The 19,287-nt window shown below is 63.7% G+C and overlaps 2 protein-coding genes across 2 annotated transcripts; both read right to left on the bottom strand.

Annotated features, from left to right (window-relative positions):
- Positions 1-1,992: 1,992 nt before the first annotated feature.
- LOC101879729 (cadherin-1-like) lies at positions 1,993-11,573 on the bottom strand. Its single transcript, XM_034072563.1, has 16 exons — positions 11,437-11,573; positions 11,172-11,286; positions 6,776-7,011; positions 6,538-6,669; positions 6,299-6,454; positions 6,069-6,213; positions 5,789-5,961; positions 5,276-5,404; positions 4,974-5,159; positions 4,644-4,888; positions 4,374-4,516; positions 4,018-4,242; positions 3,578-3,799; positions 3,362-3,492; positions 3,092-3,235; positions 1,993-2,963 (listed from the first exon to the last, which is right to left on the bottom strand). Exons 1-16 carry the CDS (start codon positions 11,485-11,487, stop codon positions 2,751-2,753), a joined length of 2,646 nt encoding a protein of 881 aa, XP_033928454.1. The 5' UTR covers positions 11,488-11,573; the 3' UTR covers positions 1,993-2,750.
- Positions 11,574-12,580: 1,007 nt separating this feature from the next.
- Positions 12,581-19,016, bottom strand: LOC106023498 (B-cadherin-like). The gene is made up of 15 exons (XM_034072564.1): positions 18,861-19,016; positions 16,473-16,645; positions 16,292-16,399; positions 16,057-16,212; positions 15,842-15,986; positions 15,346-15,521; positions 15,130-15,258; positions 14,862-15,047; positions 14,544-14,788; positions 14,317-14,459; positions 13,901-14,125; positions 13,603-13,821; positions 13,395-13,525; positions 13,170-13,316; positions 12,581-13,009 (listed from the first exon to the last, which is right to left on the bottom strand). The coding sequence occupies exons 1-15, from the start codon at positions 18,964-18,966 to the stop codon at positions 12,797-12,799; spliced, it is 2,502 nt and encodes an 833-aa protein (XP_033928455.1). The 5' UTR covers positions 18,967-19,016; the 3' UTR covers positions 12,581-12,796.
- Positions 19,017-19,287: the final 271 nt, after the last annotated feature.

Genomic DNA, 19,287 nt, shown 5'->3' with positions numbered 1-19,287 from the left:
AGCCCCGGTGCACAGAGCGGTGTGCTGTGGGCCCTCCCCCGGTGCAGGGAGCGGTGTGCTGTGGGCCCTCAGCCCCGGTGCAGGCAGCGGTGTGCTGTGGGCCCTCCCCCGGTGCACAGAGCGGTGTGCTGTGGGCCCTCCCCCGGTGCAGGGAGCGGTGTGCTGTGGGCCCTCCCCCGGTACACGGAGCGGTGTGCTGTGGGCCCTCCCCCGGTGCACAGAGCGGTGTGCTGTGGGCCCTCCCCCGGTGCACAGAGCGGTGTGCTGTGGGCCCTCAGCCCCGGTGCACAGAGCGGTGTGCTGTGGGCCCTCCCCCGGTGCACGGAGCGGTGTGCTGTGGGCCCTCCCTATAGCCCCGGTGCAGGCAGCGGTGTGCTGTGGGCCCTCAGCCCCGGTGCAGGCAGCGGTGTGCTGTGGGCCCTCCCTCAGTCCCGGTGCACAGAGCGGTGTGCTGTGGGCCCTCCCTCAGCCCCGGTGCACAGAGCGGTGTGCTGTGGGCCCTCCCCCGGTGCAGGCAGCCGTGTGCTGTGGGCCCTCCCCCGGTGCACAGAGCCGTGTGCTGTGGGCCCTCAGCCCCGGTGCACAGAGCCGTGTGCTGTGGGCCCTCCCTCAGCCCCGGTGCACAGAGCGGTGTGCTGTGGGCCCTCCCCCGGTGCACAGAGCTGTGTGCTGTGGGCCCTCAGCCCCGGTGCACTGAGCCGTGTGCTGTGGGACCTCCCTCCCCAAGGCTCGTCCCTGTGCCAAGCACAAGCTGGGGCCGCATCCAGCAGAAGCCAACAGCTCCCGGAAGGAAAACAGCAGTTCTGCAAGGGAAGAGCCCAAATACGTCCTGTAATGGGCCTGTGGAGGCAGAGACGAGCAAGGTGAGGTCCCAGTTAATACACAAGAGTTAAGATGGTTGTTCTGGTGATGTCTGCACAGGGCTGAGTGCTCGGTGTAACCCCATAGAGCTGTCACAGACTGTCCACCAGCTACACGTTTCACACAGGGAAAGGCAGTGTTTTCCTTGTATAACACAGCCTGTACCTACAGCTGTTGGCCCTTGTCTGTTTAAAACCACAGTACACATTTCACTATGTATGTTCTGTGAGCAAGGGTCTCACCGCTGGGAGTGACTTTTAGAATTGCAATGAATCACGTTCCTTTAGAACACAGTTATCTTCAGGTTTTATGAGCTTTCCAAAATCACTTCTGCCTTCCTCATCTTTCTGAAGTGATTTGTACTCTTGTGGTCCAGGTGGTTCACTGCTCATCCTGCTGCCTCTGCTCCAGGTGTGTGAGCTTGTGAGGACACTGATTCGTCTTGCTACACACAGCTCTAAACTCAAATTTTAGGGTTCCACACACATAATCCTTTACAATAACTTTTCCACAGGTGGATAACAACAGGTGTTGGTGCCGGCTCTCAGGGTTAGTGGCCAGACCTCCTCTGGAACAAACAGGCTGTGTGCGTGTCGCAAAGCACACAGGAGGGCAGCTCACTTCCCCAGGAGTGTGACGAAGCCGGATGAGTGCCTCTGCCACCCTCTTATGCCTCGAAGCCTTCGAGCACCGCAGGGTGTGCTGCTCCCTTGTGTTTCCTCACAGGGCAGAGCTTCTGGAGGGAGGTCACAGCAACATCAGCAATCTCTCACTTGCTGACAGCCTCCTCACCTCTGCTGTGTGCAGGTCAGGGTGTCAGGCCAGTGCGTGCAGCCACCACGGTAAGCACAAGCCTGGCTTCATGCTGTGCCCTTCTCTTTCTCCCTAGGACTCATCCAGGGAGAGTTGGTGCAAGGCAAAGCAGGGACCTGCTGTCAGTGGCCAGGCCCTGGTGATGAGAAAACCCTCGCTCTGGTATGGATACATCCCTCTTACACAGGTTTGGGTGTTTTCCATCTGCCCTTTGGAGGCAGCAGTGGCCACAGCCACAGGCAATAAGGCTCTCTGCATGCAGACTGACCACCAAGCACAGCAAAGGCAATGCAACCAGCAGAGCTGCGTTTGGTTTTCTTAAGACAATTTATTATTCAATTTTATATAAAAACCGTACAATCAACACTAGACAACTGCTGGCTTCCCAGCCCGCATTAGACCCTTTTCCCATGATAAAAAATACAAACAAGCTAAAGCAGAATTCAGAATTTCAGTGAAGCCAGCTTGATTTCCGAAAGCGCCTTTCATTGCACAATAATTATGCATGGCATGACACAGCAGGAAATCATCATAATCTGGGATACAGAAAAATAGAAAACTGCCTATATGTACTGTATCAAATATAAATCCCCCATGTGTAGCGCATGACGGCGCATCTTTGGTCTGCATGTATTCACCACCTCGCCCTGCTCCGGCAGAGGCACGGTGCCAGGGCTGCCCCCTTTCCCAGCACCAGCTCTGTGAGCTGAGCACATGGCAGGTTGGTGGCTGTGTCTGGGTAGGGAGCACGAGGTATTCTGGAGAGTGTCAGAGAAATCCTATTTCCCCTGCAGCAAAGGAAGGGAGGCACTGGGAGCCTGTCCCTGCTGGGGAAGAGGAGCTGACCCTGGTCCATGCAGCCAGGGTGGGTAAGGGGCTGGGTGGCTCCATGCCCTGCCTGGAGCTGAAGGGGGCAGGAAATAAGGAAGATCCCCAAAAACAAGCCCTCCCTAGCCCTGGTGACCCTGCAATTCCCCTGCGCCGACTGAGGGGGACGTGGACATCAGGCTGAGGAGTGTTGGAGGCAAAGACCAACATCAGTCCGGTGGGGTGAAATGAGGCGAGCTGCGGGGGTCCTAGTCATCCTCCTCCCCACCACCATACAGGTCTGCCAGCTTCTTGAAGCGGTTGCCCCACTCATTGAGGTAGTCGTAGTCCTGGTCACGGTCGGAGGAGGAGGAGTTGAGGGAGCTGAGCGAGGTGGCCTCAGAGCCACTGCCCTCGTAGTCGAACACCAGCAGGGAGTCATAGGGGGGAGCTGTGGGGTCCGTGTCGGCTGCCTTCAGGTTCTGGGTGAGGGGAGAAGAGAGGGTCAGTGCCCTTGTTCCCTGGGCTGGGGGAGCCACAAGGGTGCTAGCATGGATCAGTGGCTTCACCCCCAGTCCTGCCTGGAGCACCACGTGGGGCTGGGTCTCACCTCATCGATGAAGTTCCCAATCTCATCGGGGTTTGCAGGACGAGGCCGGTACTGAGGGGCAGCCATCAGCGGGGGGGCCACATCATTGCGGATCACCTCAGGGCGGGCGTCCAGGCCCCGGTGCAGCTGACTCAGGTCATAGTCCTGTGTGGGTTTGGAGCAGGGAGAACATGAGATGACAATGCTCAAGGGATGCCATAGGCACCATTATGGGAAGGACCAAAGGTGCCACAGGAAGCCAGCAGAACCAGCCCAGCACAGTCATCCCACCTGGTCCTCCTCTCCACCACCCTCCTCATCGTAGTGGTAGACATTGTCCCGCATGTCATCCTCAGGTGGGAGCAGTGGCTCCTTCACCACCTTCCTTCTCCTGGCGAAGAGCAGCAGCAGCAGCAGCAGAACTGCGAGCAGAGGTCACCACATCAGCGTGGCAGGGTGAGCATGACCTGTTCCCATCCCCATCCTGCCCCCATCCCGAATACTCACTGAGCAGTGCCAGGATTCCCCCCAGGATGCCCAGGATGGCAGGGACACCCAGTCCACTGGCGATGAACGCTCTCCGCTCACAGTTCTTGGCTGGCCCTTCGCAGTCACAGACCTGAGCTTTGACCTGTGTCACCTGTGACTTCTTTTGGCCATCCGTCAGCTGCAGATAGATGCTGTACTCCCCCGGCTCCAGCTCCTTACTCAGCTTCAGCACCAGCTGGTCTGGCGGCAGAGAGAGCAGCTGGGCTCAGAGGTGTGCCCTTGCCCCTTGGTTTGGGGACACTCTTGGCGCTGGTGCAGTCCCCCAGCACAAAGGACAACACCAGCTGTGCTTGGGGGGAGCACAGAAAGCCAAGGGGGTCTGGCATGGACCCCGCTCATCGTCTCCCTGCCACCCCACACTGAGAGCAGGTGGCCAGGCCAGACCAGGCAGCACCTACCTTGTCCTTTTAGCGTGACAGTCCAGTTGGTGCCAGAGCCATGCAACAGCTCTGCCTCAAATGGGTAGGTGTTGGGTGGCAGGTCCTTGTCAATGATGGTCAGTGTCTGATCCTCAGGCTGCCGGCTGCAGACATCAAAGAACCGGGGCTCCGGCATGGGCCCATTGTCGTTCACGTCCTGGAGAAGGAGGAGGAGCGTCCCTGTGCCAGTGGCATCTGGTGACCCTGCAGTGGTAACCTGGGAGTTAGTGTGGCACCTGGGGAGGTGGTCTCAGCCCAGTCCCTGCCCCAGGAACTGCGGTAGGACACAGGTGGCAGCAGCCCCTTCCCAAAGGGCAAGGCAGGGTGCTCCTCACCACTGTCCACAGCCAGGACAATGGCCTTGTAGGTGCTGTTAATGGCGTGCACCGACTCCCGGTCCAGCGGCTGGGCTGCAGTGACAATGCCATTCTCAGGGTCGATGGTCAGCCACCCTGCAGGGTCACTCCCCATGCGGTACCTAGGGCAAGAAGGGGACAGTGGGGGGGATGCTGTGAGGGGGAGGAAGGGGTGCATGGCACAGTGGGTACAGTGCAGCCCCTCAAGCATTGCAGCACAGCCCCTGCCACCAACCTTCCTATACTCACGTGATTTTCTGCCTCTGATCTTTGTCAGGGTCCTGGGCCGTGTAGGAGGTGACCTGGTGCCCCACTGGCAGGTCCTCCATCACCTCCACTCTCTTGATTGGGGGCACAAAGACAGGGGCTTCATTCACATCCCCAACTGTCACCAGGACGGTGGCAGAGGAGAGTGGCAGGGACACGGTGAAGGGGACGGCGTTTTCCACTGTCACCACGAGGTTGTACTGGTTCCTGGTCTCATAGTCCAGGCCCTGGTGGGGAGCAGCAGGAGACATGAGCTAGGGAGTGCTGGCAAAGAGGCAGCTGGCACTGGGGTGGCTGCACAGCACAACCCACCTTGGCTGTTTTCAGGATGCCATCGTTGGTTTTGGGGTCAGTGGTGATGCTGAATTCGCCATCCTGGTTCCCAGTCTTGATCTTGTAGACAGCTTGCCATGCTGGGGAGCCTGGCAGGTCCCGGTCTGTCACATGCAGCCGTGTCACCACCACCCCTGCCTCGTTCTCATTCACTGTCCCCTTGTACTGCAAAAGAGGCAACAAGGAGGGTCAGCCCCATGGTCCAGGACACCCTGGGGGGGAAGAACGTGTACCAAGATGGCCCAGAGAGGGCAGTGGCTCATGGGAGCCAGCTCAGGTACCATGGTGGGGTCAAAGACAGGAGCGTTGTCATTGGCATCTGTGACTTCCACGATGGCGGTGGCAGTGTTGGTCAAGCCATTGCCCTCCTGATCTGCAGCCTGGATGATCAGTGTGTAGTTGGGAGTGGTCTGCAAGCCAAAATCACCATGGTTAGGGCAGGGATGGGGTCTGGTATGTTCCCCTCTTCCAGGAGCATTGGCTACTGCTCTTCCACCCTTCTCCAGCCACCATATTCACCACCAGCACAGATACTCATTGATGTCCCCACTGCCCACCCAAAGGGCTAGCAGTCCATCACTCCTTGGGCTCAGCAGAGACCCCTGTAACATCCCTACTGCAGATCCCAATGAGCTTCTGGGGCTGCAGACACCCCTAGAGCAGAGGACAGTGCATGAGGAATGGTGAGTCCCCAGAACAGCCAGACCCTGGATTTCAAACACCACCAACTCCCCACAGTAAGTCCTATCCCTGAGCTGCTGTGCTGTCCTCTGGGATGCAGCAAGGGTTCCTACCTCCCGGTCCAGCCCTGTGCCGATGACACTGATAATGCCTCTTTCTGGGTCGATGGTGAACATCTGCTGTGCACTCTTGGGCTCCTCGCTGAGGATGGAGTAGCCAATGATGCCGTTGTTCACATTGATGGCATCATCTGCATCCGTGGCGTTCACTGTCATCACGGATGTGCCTGGACACAGGGACAAGCAGGAGAGATCTTATTCATGGCACAAAACCCACTGGACATCATTATATGGACCCAGCCACGGCAGCATGACCTTGCCAGCCCCCACGTACCCGGCTTTGCATTCTCCTCGATGTAGCCAACAAAGACTTGCTTGGTGAAGACCGGCCGGTTGTCGTTCTGGTCCGTCACGGTGATGATGATCTCCATGGGGTCCTCCACCCGCTGCCCGTTGGCTGACACCGCATGGGACAAGAGCTGCCAGGACACCGTCAGCCGCGCGTGGCCCCAGGACCGTCCCGGACCCCCCATCCTGACCCCCCCATCCCGGACCCCCACTCACGACGTATTTGTCGATCTCCTCCCGGTCCAGCGGCTTCGTCACCTCCAGCCATCCTGTCTCACGCTCGATGGTGAAGACCCCCACGGGGTGGGTGTCCGCCCCCTGCCCCGTGATGCTGTAGAACACCTTGGTCTCCTTGTCCTTGTTGGATTTGATCTGGTGACGAGGCAGAGAGCGTTAGAGGGGTCCTGCACCACTGCCCCCCCTCCCTCTGCCCCACATCCCTATGGGGCACGCACCTGCACCAGCTTCTTGGGGAAGGGTCCGCGCTCGTTCTCGGGGCAGTTGATGGGAGGGATGACCCAGTCCCTCTTCTGCCGATGGAGCCCGTGGCTGCCCTTGGGGAAGGTCAGCACCTCGGTTGCAGTGTCCTGTGGGGAGAGTGTCTAAGCTCGGTGCAAGCACCTTTCCAAGCCTCTGCATGCTCTGCTGTGGGCAGAGGCCTGTGCTGATCCTGAGAGAGGGGCTGCACTTTACCTCTTGCTGCTCCTGGTCATGGTGGCGATGGTGATGGTGCCACCGCCTGCGCAGGGTCACTCTGGCCGAGTGCTTCTTGCCCATAGCATCCCATGTGTGGACAGAGAAACTGATCTCCTGCCGCCGGAGGTGCAGGGGCCGAGTGGCAGAGACGACACCATCCCTGCTCACCTTGAAGCGTGTGTCGTCTGACAGGTATGGGGCACGCCGCTGCTCACCGCAGTCCCCAAAGCTCACTGTAGACAGGGAGAGCGGGTGGGCATGGGGGTCCTGGTGCTGCCCCAGGGACTGCTGAGGGCAGGGGGCAGAGCCAGAGGGCACAGCATAGTGTGAGACAGGCACACACTGCACAGAGACCTGGAGGACCCTGGGACAGCAGGCATGGCAGGGGTGGACTGTGCTGCATGTCCTGCCAGCATCCTGTCCTGGGCATGTTGTGTGGCACAGCACACGGGGCATCCCTGCTATGGGTACGGCACAACTGGCTGTACCATTGGATCCCTGCCAGCCCATGACAACAGGCAGACGGCATGCAGGACAGCACGTTCCTACCTATAGCACCATGCACTGCACATCCCCACACTTGCCACATCTGCGCCATGTGGCACAACCCCATGTGTGGTGCATCGCTGCGGTGCAGCATGTCCCCAGTGTGGTGTATCACCCATGCTGTGCCCTGAGCTGCTGCTACAGCTGCTTTCAAATAGAAACAGGGGCAGCACCCACTCACTCGCAGTGACACCCAGTGCCCTGAAACCCAGCACCCAGTGCCCTGGCACCCAGCACCCAGTGCCCTGGCACCCAGCACCCAGTGCCCTGGCACCCAGCACCCAGTGCTCTGGCACCCAGCACCCAGTGCCCTGGCACCCAGCACTCCAGCAGCAGGGCTCTAGGGGCAGCCAGAGCTGATCCACAGGACTCTGCACACAGGTGAGTTACGGTGCCTCAGTGCCTGGGGACACATAATGGTCCCTAGGCCTGCATGGCCAGGGACCATGGGCACATGTCTGCAGCAAGGACAGCCCAGACTGCAGCCAGCTGCAGGAGGGGGACATTAATCTGTGTGGCAGGAAGGTGCCAGCCCCAGTGCACTGGTGGCACAGAGCAGCACTGGGGGCACCCAACCTGCCCAGACACCCTCTGGTGCCTCAACCACCTCTGGTGGGGGTCCCCAGGACAGCAGCACCCACCACAGCCCAAAGCAGACGCGGTGCTGGCATCACCAGGTTGGCACCCTGCTCGGGCCCAGTACAGACTGGGACCAGTCCATGGTGTCTGCAGCCGTCCATGGGGAGGCTCTGACCACGCCTGGGCCACCAACAACATCACATGAGCTGGGGCTGTGCTGCTGGAGCTCCTGAACAAACACCCTTTGTCTGGGGCAGGGTTTGTGTGCGCCAGCAGCACGGACCGGAGCCCCCATGGTGCTGCCATGGTCGGGCCCGGTGTGACCCACACCACACAGAGCAGGAGCTGGAGTGGGACATGGCATAGCACGGTGGGACATGGCACAGCACGAGGCCATCCCGAGGGCTCACATCAGCCCACATGGAGCTGGGAAAACAGGGATGGGATGGGGATGAGTGGGGAGTGATCCCCGAGCCCTGGGCTGGGGGCAGAGCCAACAGAGCCCCCAACCCAGCCTGGGAGCACCGGGTGCTGCCAGCCCAGCCTGGCCCCATGGCAGGACCCCCGGCAAAGGCTGCGGCACCGGTGCTGCCGGCTGGGCAGGAACGTGCCGGGGCAGGCCTGGTGCTGCCGCAGCACAGGCTGTTGGCGGCGGGGGGGAGGAACCCCAGCACCCATGGGTGCAGGTACAGGGCTTGGCACCTGTGAGCTGCACCGGATGGGAGCAGTGAATGGGCTCTCAGCCCCCAGCCCCACATTGGGTGCAATGAGCGCTCAGGGCTCAGCCCTGCACCAGGTGGGTGCAGTGGTTCTGTGTGCTCAGCACCCGCTCCCCCTCTCCCCACTTCCCATCCGGACACGTACAACCTGTTTTTCCAGCTCCTCCGTTGAAGGAAACCTGTCCTCAGCCCTCCCCTCCCCGGGGCCCCCTCTCCTCGTTGGGAATGGGGGGGAGAGCTCAGGGGGGGCTCCAGGTGTATCCCCCCCCAAGCCCCCCAGGTGGGACAGCCAAGCCCAGTGCTGACCAGTACAGGCGGATGAGACCCCACTGGGGGATGGGGAGCAGCACAGTCCCCCCCCACCCCACAGCGTGTCACCAGGGCTGGGCACAGCCTGACTCACTGTTTGCTCAAGCACTGACGGGGAGGGAACAGGCGGAAGGGGGTGTGTGGGGTGTGCTCACATCACCCGGCTGGGAGCTGCGGTGAAGGTGATGGCACCCACTGACGTCACCCCAGTTTCACCCTAACTTCAGACTGTTGAGGGTCTCCCATGTGGGGCTGGTGTGGGAACATCCCAGCCCCACCATGTGGCTGCCCCATAGACCCCTTCCCCAGCCATCAAATACAGCCATAGGGTCCCCATCAGCCCCCGCGCAGATGTTTGCTTCCCCAGCCCAAGCCTGTCCAGACCTGTTGGAGTGAGAACACCGAAACACCACGCTCAGCTCATCAGGCTAATTACAGGCTGCCTCATCACCGCCCTCGCGGCAGCCAGACTGGAGTGCTGCATGGTGTGGGGGGTGGCATGGTAAGCTCCCACCATGCCCAGTTACCCTCATGGTCAGGCATTACCCAGCTGGCCCATGGCACACACAGGCAATCACCCATTCGCTCCTCCCATGCTCTGTGTGTCAGCCAGGACCTGAAACTGGAAGTTCTGAGAAGGGTATTTCCAGTAGGTCCTGGCTTCTAGAGAACAGCCCTGACGCCAAGGCCGTGGGGCTGCCGTCGCCCTGGTACCGGGTACAGGCTGCTTGAGCTTCGTTAATCATCAGTCACAAAGCTAACAACAGGCAATTCCTGTGCTGTGGGGCAGGGTTCACTCCTGGCTGTGCACTGCAACCGAGCAAAGCCCTTCTGGAACCAGGGCTGCATTTGGAAGGCCCCAGAAGCCATTAATGAGCACAGTGATGGTCTGAACACTGCTCTGGGAGCCTGCAACCCTCATCCACCATGCAGCATCCATGGATCACCAGTGGGGATGCACAGGATACACACAGTGGGTCCCCAGCACCCGCTCCCCCAGGCACACACACTTCCTTGCTGCCTCCCTGCACCCCCAGCACCAGGCTTCATGTGTTCACCCCATAGACCCCGGATGCCAGGACCCTGCGGTGCCGTCGAGGCCCCATGGCCCTGTTGGCGGCACCGACGGGTGTGCACCACCCGCACCGGCACACCTGGGGAGAGGCCCTGCAGGCCCTGCCATGGCGGCGGTGGCAGCACCGGCACCGCGGGCCTTGCACCGTGAGCACAAAGCCACGGCTCCGTCCTGGTGCCACCTGTACCGGTGTGCAGCGAGCCTGTCCTCAACGGTGGGGAGCCGTCCCCATAGCGCCATGGCCATACGCCATCCCTATAGCGCCATGCCCCCAGTGCCATCCCCACACCACCATGCCCACAGCACCATCCTCATAGCGCCATGCCCAAACCGCCATGCCCATAGCACCATCCTCATAGCACCATGCCCACACCGCCATGCCTATAGCGCCATCCTCATAGCGCCATGCCCATGGCGCCATCCCCACAGCGCCATACCCATAGCGCCATGCCCACACCGCCATGCCCACAGCCACTCACGACGCCAGCAGTGCCTGTCCCTGTTATCACCACCGCACTCCCCGAGCACACTTCTCACCCCACTGCCACCCCCTGCAACGGACCCAGCGCTTCCCTCGGCTCCAACCCCATCCCCTCGGCTCCAACCCCATCCCCTCGGCTCCAACCCCATCCCCACGGCTCCAACCCCATCCCCACGGCTCCAACCCCATCCCCACGGCTCCAACCCCATCCCCTCGGCTCCAACCCCATCCCCACGGCTCCAACCCCATCCCTACGGCTCCAACCCCATCCCCACGGCTCCAACCCCATCCCCTCGGCTCCAACCCCATCCCCTCGGCTCCAACCCCATCCCCTCGGCTCCAACCCCATCCCCTCGGCTCCAACCCCATCCCCTCGGCTCCAACCCCATCCCCTCGGCTCCAACCCCATCCCCACGGCACCAACCCTATCCCCTCGGCTCCAACCCCATCCCCTCGGCTCCAACCCCATCCCTACGGCTCCAACCCCATCCCCTCGGCTCCAACCCCATCCCCACGGCCCCAACCCCATCCCCTCGGCTCCAACCCCATCCCCACGGCACCAACCCTATCCCCACGGCTCCAACCCCATCCCCACGGCTCCAACCCCATCCCCTCGGCTCCAACCCCATCCCCACAGCCGCCCCTATGCTGTGCACCCATCCCAGCCCCTCATCTCCCCCTTACCTCTGCCCAGCGCCCGTCCCGCAGCCACACTGTCCCTGGGCACGGCGATGGCAAAGGTGTCCGCGGTGAATCCGGGCTCGCAGGACGGTGCCCGTTGGCAGAGCCGGTGTCCAACCTGCCCGGAGAGAGCCGTGAGTACCGGACACGGGCACGGGCACGGGCACGGGCACGGGCACGGACACGGGCACGGACACGGACACGGGCACGGGCACGGGCACGGGCACGGACACGGGCACGGACACAGCCCCACGGCCCCGATGCTCACCTGCAGCAGCAGCAGCAGCACTGGGGCCGCGCAGCCCCCTCGCTGCCCCATCGCTGTGTACCGGAGCGATGGGTCCGTGACCACGGACCGCAGGTGAGTCCGGTCCTGCCGCACAGCGCCCGCCTATGACCCACACCGAACGGGAACCGCCCCGTCCCGCCCCGTCCCGTCCCGACGGAGGCGGCGCCGTCCGCCCCCGGCACCCGGAGCCTGCCCCCCAGCGGCGGGTGTGGGTCCGGGGGGGCAGGAGGTACATGGGGGGTGTCAGAGTGGGACCCACAGCAGACCTGCCCGCGGACGGCAGCGGCACCATCGGTCGGTGCAGTTATTACCTATAGTCCTGTGGCAGCGGGGACCGGACACCGCAGGGCAGCGAGGCTGGGAGAGGGACATGGAGTGAGTCCAGAGGAGGCCATGGAGATGCTGCGAGGGCTGGAGCAGCTCTGCTCTGGAGCCAGGCTGAGAGAGCTGGGCTGGGGCAGCCTGGACAAGAGAAGGCTCCTGAAGGGGAGACCTGAGAGCAGCTCCAGTGCCTAAAGGGGCTGCAGGAAAGCTGGAGAGGGGCTGGGGACAAGGGATGTAGGGACAGGCCAAGGGGAATGGCTTGAACCTGCCTGAGGGGAGACTGAGCTGAGCTCTGAGGCAGAAGCTGTTCCCTGTGAGGGTGCTGAGGCGCTGGCACAGGGTGCCCAGAGAAGCTGTGGCTGCCCCATCCCTGGCAGTGCTCAAGGCCAGGTTGGACACAGGGGCTTGGAGCAGCTGCTCCAGTGGAAGGGGTCCCTGCCTGTGGCAGGGGTTGGAGCTGGAGGAGCTTTAAGGTCCCTTCAACCCAAACCAGTCTGTGACTGTGATTTAGCACTATGGGTGCTCAGTGTCCCCAGTGCTGCTGCCGCAGCCATGGGAAGCTCTGCCTGCACTCACCTCACCTGCACAAACACTGCACCCATGGGGAAAAGGTGTTGGGGGAGCCCCTGCTGCAGGAGGGACCATGGGCAAAGCCCCTTCACTATGGGTGACACTGCAGCTGTGCCTGTGTGTACCCTGCTGGTGCTGGGAGCTGTGGGTAGAGGGATGGGTCTGGGGGCTGCAGTGGGGCCAGGGCAGCAGCATCCCCATGGCACAAAGGCAGGCAGAGGCTGTAGCATCTAAAAAACCACCACATCCTTTATTAAACCTCCACCAGTTCTGCTCACCTCGTCCATACCATCACACTGCTTTATTCATACATGTACAAAACATAACCAATACAGGGGAGGAAGGTGACGGGGCTGCCACTGAGGAGGGGGCACAGCGAGAGGGGCAGCCCCAAGGCACAAGGGCAATGGTAAGGCATTGAGCAGGGACAGTGGGGCAGGGGGTCCTAGTCATCCTCCTCCCCACCACCATACAGGTCTGCCAGCTTCTTGAAGCGGTTGCCCCACTCATTGAGGTAGTCGTAGTCCTGGTCACGATCGGAGGAGGAGGAGTTGAGGGAGCTGAGCGAGGTGGCCTCAGAGCCACTGCCCTCGTAGTCGAACACCAGCAGGGAGTCATAGGGGGGGGCTGTGGGGTCCGTGTCGGCTGCCTTCAGGTTCTGGTGAGGAGAGGAGAGGGGTCAGTGCCCTTGTTCCCTGGGCTGGGGGAGCCCCAATGGTGACCAAACCACTTCATCCCCCCCCAGGTCTCTGGGCTGGGGGAGCCCTTATGGTGACCAAACCACTTCATCCCCCCCCATATCCCAGGGCTGGTCTCACCTCATCGATGAAGGTGCCGATGTCATCGGGGTTGGCAGGCCGGGGCCGGTACTGGGGGGCAGGCAGGACAGTGGGGGCCACATCATTGCGGAGCAGCACCTCGGGGCGCGCGTCCAGGCCCCGGTGCAGCTGCCGCAGGTCATAGTCCTATGGAAGCACATGGATAGGGACAGGATCAGGCTGCCTGCACTGACACCAGCCCCCCCATCCACCCCCAGCACACACCTGATCCTCCTCCCCACCACCCTCCTCCCCATAGTAGAAGACGTTGTCCCGTGTGTCATCCTCAGGCAGCAGCAGCGGCTCCTTCACCACCTTCCTCCTCCTCACGAACAGCAGCAGCAGCAGCAGGATGACTGTAGGGAGCAGCACAGTCAGGGGGGGACATCTCCCTCCCCATGGTAGATACAGCCCCACATCACCCCCAACTCACGCAGCAAGGCCAGGAGGGCACCCAGGGCAGCGAGGACGAGGGGCAGGCTGGTGCCAGCCTGTGTTCTATGGGGACAGCTCTGTGTGGGCCCCTCACAGTCACAGACACGGGCAGTGACCACGGTAAGCTGGGCTTTGCCAGGCTGGTCCAACAGCCGCAGGTACACACTGTACACATCCGGCCGCAGCGGTGCCACCAGCTGCAGGGTGACTGTGTCCCCTGCATGGACATGGGTGACTTGTGGGGCACACAGTGGTCACAGCACCACCGGCCCCACACTGAACACCCTATATGTTACCTCCATCACCGACCACCACATCCCAGCTGTCCCCGGAGCCGTGGGTGAGCTCAGCCCTAAAGGGGCCGGTGTTGGGGGGCAGGTCCCTGTCGGTGACGGTGAGCACATGCGGTTGGGGGCTGCGGTTGCAGACGGTGATGTCCCTGGGCTCAGCCTCGGGGCCGTTGTCATTCACATCCAGCAGGGTGAGGAGCAAGGTGCCGGTGCCCGTGGCAGGGGGGGAGCCTGTGGTGAGGAGCAGCAATGGAGCAGGGGATCCCCAATACCAACACCCTAATGGGGATGGGGATGCCGGGAGCAATGGGGGGGACAGGCAGCCCCAGCACCGCTCGGTGCCGGAGCCAGGGTGCCTGCTGATGGCAGCATGTGTCCCTCACGAGGAGGAGGGAGAACAAGGGCTCCTTTCACAGCCTCACCATCGTCCATGGCCTGCAGCACAGCCGTGTAGGTGCTGTTCTTGACAAAGGGGGACTCGCGGTCCAGGGGTCCCTGAGCCGTCACGAGGCCGGTCTCGGGGTGCACGGACAGCCAGCCTGCGGGGTCATGTACCACCAGGTACCTGTGGGGCAGAGGGGAGCTGGTGCTGGTGCAGGGGACAACAGGGACCCCTCCAGACCCTGACCCCAACCACAGCCCCACTCACTTGATCCTCTGCCCCTGCTCCTTGTCGGGGTCCTGGGCTGTGCAGGAGGTGAGGGTCTGCCCTGGGGGCACATCCTCTGGCACCCGTATGAGCTGCACCGGAGGCTCGAACACTGGAGCCTCATTGACATCCTCCACATTGACCATCACCGTGGCCGTGGCCACCGGCAGCTTCACGGCAAAGGGGCTCTCATTGGTCACAGCCACATGGAGCACAAACTGCTTCTTGGCCTCGTAGTCCAGACCCTATGAGAGGACAGAGGTCGGGCAGGTCCCTGTATGGGGCAGCAATGGGGGACATGGGGCCACAACCACACACCTTGGCCGTGCGCAGGATGCCCTCGTTGCTGGTGGGGTCGGTGGTGATGGCAAAGGCACCTCCATCATTGCCACGCAGGATGGAGTACACGGCTCTCCATGCTGCCGTGCCCGGCTCATCCAGGTCGGTGCTCACCAGCCGGGACACCTCCCGCCCGGCCTCGTTCTCTGGCACAACCACCTCATACTGTAGGTCAGGGGCAGTGTCAGTGCCACAGACCGGTGGGCACCGGTACAGTGTTCCCATAGGGGTGTGCATCCGGTGTTACCGTTTTGGGGTCGAACTCGGGGGCATTGTCATTGACATCCATGATCTCGATCACCGCCAGTGCCGTCGTGGTCAGCCCCTCACCATCCAGGTCAGCCGCCTGTACGGTCAGGGTGTACTCCCGCACGCGCTGCAGGGGGTGGACAGGCGGACGGACACTGTGAGCCCTGCCTGGGGCCAGGGTTAGGGTTAGGGTTAGGGTTAGGGCAGAGCTCACCTCCCGGTCCAGGCCGCTGGCAATGACCCTCAGGGTGCCGGTGGCCCTGTTGACAGTGAACATGTGGGGATGGGGCTCCCGCGGCTCCTGGCTGAGGATGGAGTAGGCAATGACACCATTGTAGGTCTCCACTGCATCGTCTGCGTCTGTGGCCGTCACCTGCATCACGGAGGTGCCTGGGACAAGGGTGTGAGTGAGGGGGGTGAGTAATGGGTTCAAACTGAACCAGGGGCAGTTTGGGTTGGATCTAAGGCAGAAGCTGTTCCCTGTGAGGGTGCTGAGGCGCTGGCACAGGGTGCCCAGAGAAGCTGTGGCTGCCCCATCCCTGCAGTGCTCAAGGCCAGGTTGAGGCATCCATGCCCATGTCAGGGGTTGGCACTGGGTGATTTTAAGGTCCTTCCAACCCAAACCATTCTGTGACCCTATGATGGTGCCAGGGCATTCCCTATGGGATGTGGCTAGTGGGAGGCAGCTTCCCCATCCACAGGATCTCTACCTGGCAAAGCCCCCTCCATCACCGAGCCCCTGAAGACCTCCTGTATGAACTGGGGCTTGTTGTCGTTCTGGTCTGTCACGGTGATGATGATCTCCATGGGCTCCTCCACCGGTCTGCCGTTCTCAGACACAGCATGGGAGAACAGCTGTGGGCAGTGGGGTGAGTGTGGGGAGCAGCACAGCCCCTGACCCACAGCATCCCCAGCAGGGACATACATGGTACTTGTCAATGTGCTCCCGGTCCAGCGGCTGCGTCACCTGCATCCAGCCTGACTCCTTCTCTATGGTGAAGATGCCCTCGGGGGGGGCATCCGCCCCCTGCCCTGTGATGCTGTAGAAGATCCTGGTGTCTCTGTCCCGGTTGGATTTGATCTGTGAGGGGTGTGAGGATGCTCAGTACCCCTGACCCTCACTGCCAGCCCCCATGTACCTGCAATGGACCCGTCCATACCTGAACCAGCCTTTTGGGGAAGGGGCCCCTCTCATTCTCAGGGACCTTGATGGGGGGGATCACCCAGTCCCTCTTCTGCCTCCTGTGAGCAGTGTGAGCCCTGAGGAGCTGCGGGATGGAGGGAGGAAGATGAGGGTGCACCCAGATGGAGGGCAGAGGGGTAGGGACAGGCAGGGATTACCTGTGGGGAGCTCCAGTTCCATACAGGAACTGCAGCAGGGTCCGGCTGGACGGCAGCACCCGGGGGGGCAGCAGTGAGCTCCCTGCCCACCCCCAGCACAGAGCCCCCCTCCTGCTGCCCCCCAGCATCGGGTTCCTTGGTCCCGTCCGGCCCCACGGAGCCTCCACAGCTCACTGGAAGAGAGCAGGGTCACGGTGGGGGGGGGGGGGGAGCGCTGCCCTCAGCCCCAGGACCCCACATCCCCCCCAGGACCCCGCATCCCCCCCCAGGACCCCTCATGCCCCCCAGGACCCCTCATCCCCCCCCAGGACCCCTCATCCCCCCCCAGGACCCCACATTCCCCCCCGGACCCCACATCCCCCCCCCAGCCCCGAGGTGGATCATCCGGATCGGGCAGGGGCTGTCGGGAGCGGAGCAGGTTTCGGTGGAGGTTTCGGCTTTGTTTTGTAGATGACGGGAAATTCCTGAGCAGGCAGAGCCCAACCCCCCCCCCCCTCACCCCACATCCCCTCCCCGTGTCACCCCTCGGGGCTCCCAGCCCCACATGGCAGGACATGGGGCTCAGTCACCCCCAACCACCCCCATCACCCAGGACCGGCTGCATCCCCAGTGCTGGGCTCGGCCCCAGCACCTGCACCCAGGGCAGGATTAGGGGATTAGAGCTAAACCCGCTCCGGAGGCTGAGCGGCCGGGAGCGGATGGAGAGCGGGGCTGGGGGGGGGGTGAGGAGAGCCGAGCCCCACAGCTGCCCCACAGCGGGGCGGGGAGCGAGCCCCGGGGCACAGTGGGGCCCATGGGTCCCATGCGGTGTCCTGCAGCCGTGCCCGGAGGGCAGCTCTGAGCCCTCCTCCTGCCGCGATAGAGGGGCAGGAAGGGCCGCAGAGAGCACGGGCAGCGGCACTGGGGTGTGAGGAGCCCGCAGGGTTGGTGGCACAGAGGGGTCGGTGCCCACGGCCTTGGCCTGCCCCGTCGGGGTCTGCACCGCACTGTGCTCCGGGGTCCGTCCATGCGGAGCCCGCATGGCTCCGTGTCCGCTCTACACAGCGGTGGAGCCGCACGGACGGTGCCTGGGCCACGTCCTGCCCATAGGGGGGTTCACCTCAGTGCACCCCGACCCCAGCCCCTGCCCGACCCTAGCCCCTGTCCGACCCCAGCCCCTGCCCGACCCCAACTCCTGCCCGACCCCAACTCCTGTCCGACCCCAGCCCCTGCCCGACCCCAACTCCTGCCCGACCCCAACTCCTGCCCGACACCAGCCCCTGCCCGACCCCAGCCCCTGCCCGACCCCAGCTCCTGCCCGACCCCAGTTCCTACCCGACCCCAGCCCCGCCCAACCGCAGCCCCGGCCCGACCCCAGACCCTGCCTGGTCCCAACCCCTGCCCGGCCCCAGCCCCTGCCTGACCCGAGCCCCTGCCCGACCCCAGCCCCTGCCCGACCCCAGCCCCTGTCCGACCCCAGCCCCGGCCCGACCCCAGCCCCTGCCCGACCCCAGCCCCTGCCCGACCCCAGCCCCTGCCCGGTCCCAGCCCCGCTCCCGGCAGGAGCTCGGCTGAACGGAGCGGGATGTGGTGTCCACACCAGGCGAAGGTCAGGGCCAATCCCTCCCTGGCACAGCGAGAGCACTTACGGCCATCGAGGGCTTTAAGTGCTCCGCAGCCATTAGGCGAGGAGAGCTCTTAGTGCTCCTCTGGCTCCAACAGCGGCTCCAGAGCAGCCCCGTTCCCCCGGGATGCCGAAGCGGCCGAACGGGCGCAGGGAACACGGCAGAGGCCGGAGCTCGGAGCCCTGCCCAGCCTCGACCCGGCCGGACCCTGCAGCCCCCGGTGCCCACGGACGGACACGGGCGGCCCCAGGGCACCGATCCCCATCGCCAACCCGGCGCCTGGTGCTCACCCTGCGGGGACCCGGCCCTGCCCGGCGGGTGCCCCAAGGCTGCATCACAAGCGCCAGTGCTGGCATCGGCAGCCGCCAGCCCCGCTGGGGCCAGACGCGCTGATGGGCACCGCCAGCCCCACAGCTCAGCCCCACGGCTCAGCCCCACGGCTCAGCCCCACAGCTCAGCCCCACAGCTCAGCCCCACAGCTCAGCCCCACGGCTCAGCCCCACGGCTCAGCCCCACGGCTCAGCCCCATAGCTCAGCCCCACACCACGGGGACCCCCGGCGGTCCCACACCCTGGGTAGCACCGATACCGTCCCGTGAAGCACCGGCCCCAGCGCCGGCCTCACAACCCGAGGACCCTGCGGGACCGACACAGCAACGAGGTGTGGCCGCTCTGCACCCCCCGACCCCACACACAGCGCCCCAAGCCCCGATCCGGATCCCACCCGTTCCCGGCCGCTCATCCCGGTGGTCCCGGTTGGAGCCGTGCCCGACGGCTCCGCTCACCTGGAGCCTGGAGGGGTCCTCCCGGGGGGGCCGCGGGCAGGAGCGGAGGGAGGAGGAAGAGGAGGGTGATGAAGAGCGGGCAGAGCCCACAGCGCAGCTCCCGCATGGCCCCAGCGCCGCCGCCGCTCCGGTCTCCGCCCGCCGCAAAGCGCCCCTCCAGGTGAGGCGGCGGCCGCGCAGGTACCGCCCCGCCCGGCCCGGCCCCCCCCGCACCCCTCCCGGTGCCCCGGACCCCCCCCCCCCCCCCCGCAGGTACCGCCCCGCCCGGCCCGGCCCCCCCCCCGCACCCCTCCCGGTGCCCCGGGCCCCCCCCTCCCCCAGGCACCGCCCGGCCCGGCCCCCCCCCAGGCACCGCCCCGGTATCCGCCGAGCGCTCCCGTTACCTCCCGGTACCGGAGCCGCTGCGGCCGCTGCCTCCGCGGGTGCC

The sequence above is a fragment of the Melopsittacus undulatus genome, chromosome Z (genome assembly GCF_012275295.1).
Source record: "Melopsittacus undulatus isolate bMelUnd1 chromosome Z, bMelUnd1.mat.Z, whole genome shotgun sequence".
In the NCBI taxonomy this organism is placed as follows: Eukaryota; Metazoa; Chordata; class Aves; order Psittaciformes; family Psittaculidae; genus Melopsittacus; species Melopsittacus undulatus.
This window is presented reverse-complemented; position numbering and strand designations above follow the sequence as displayed.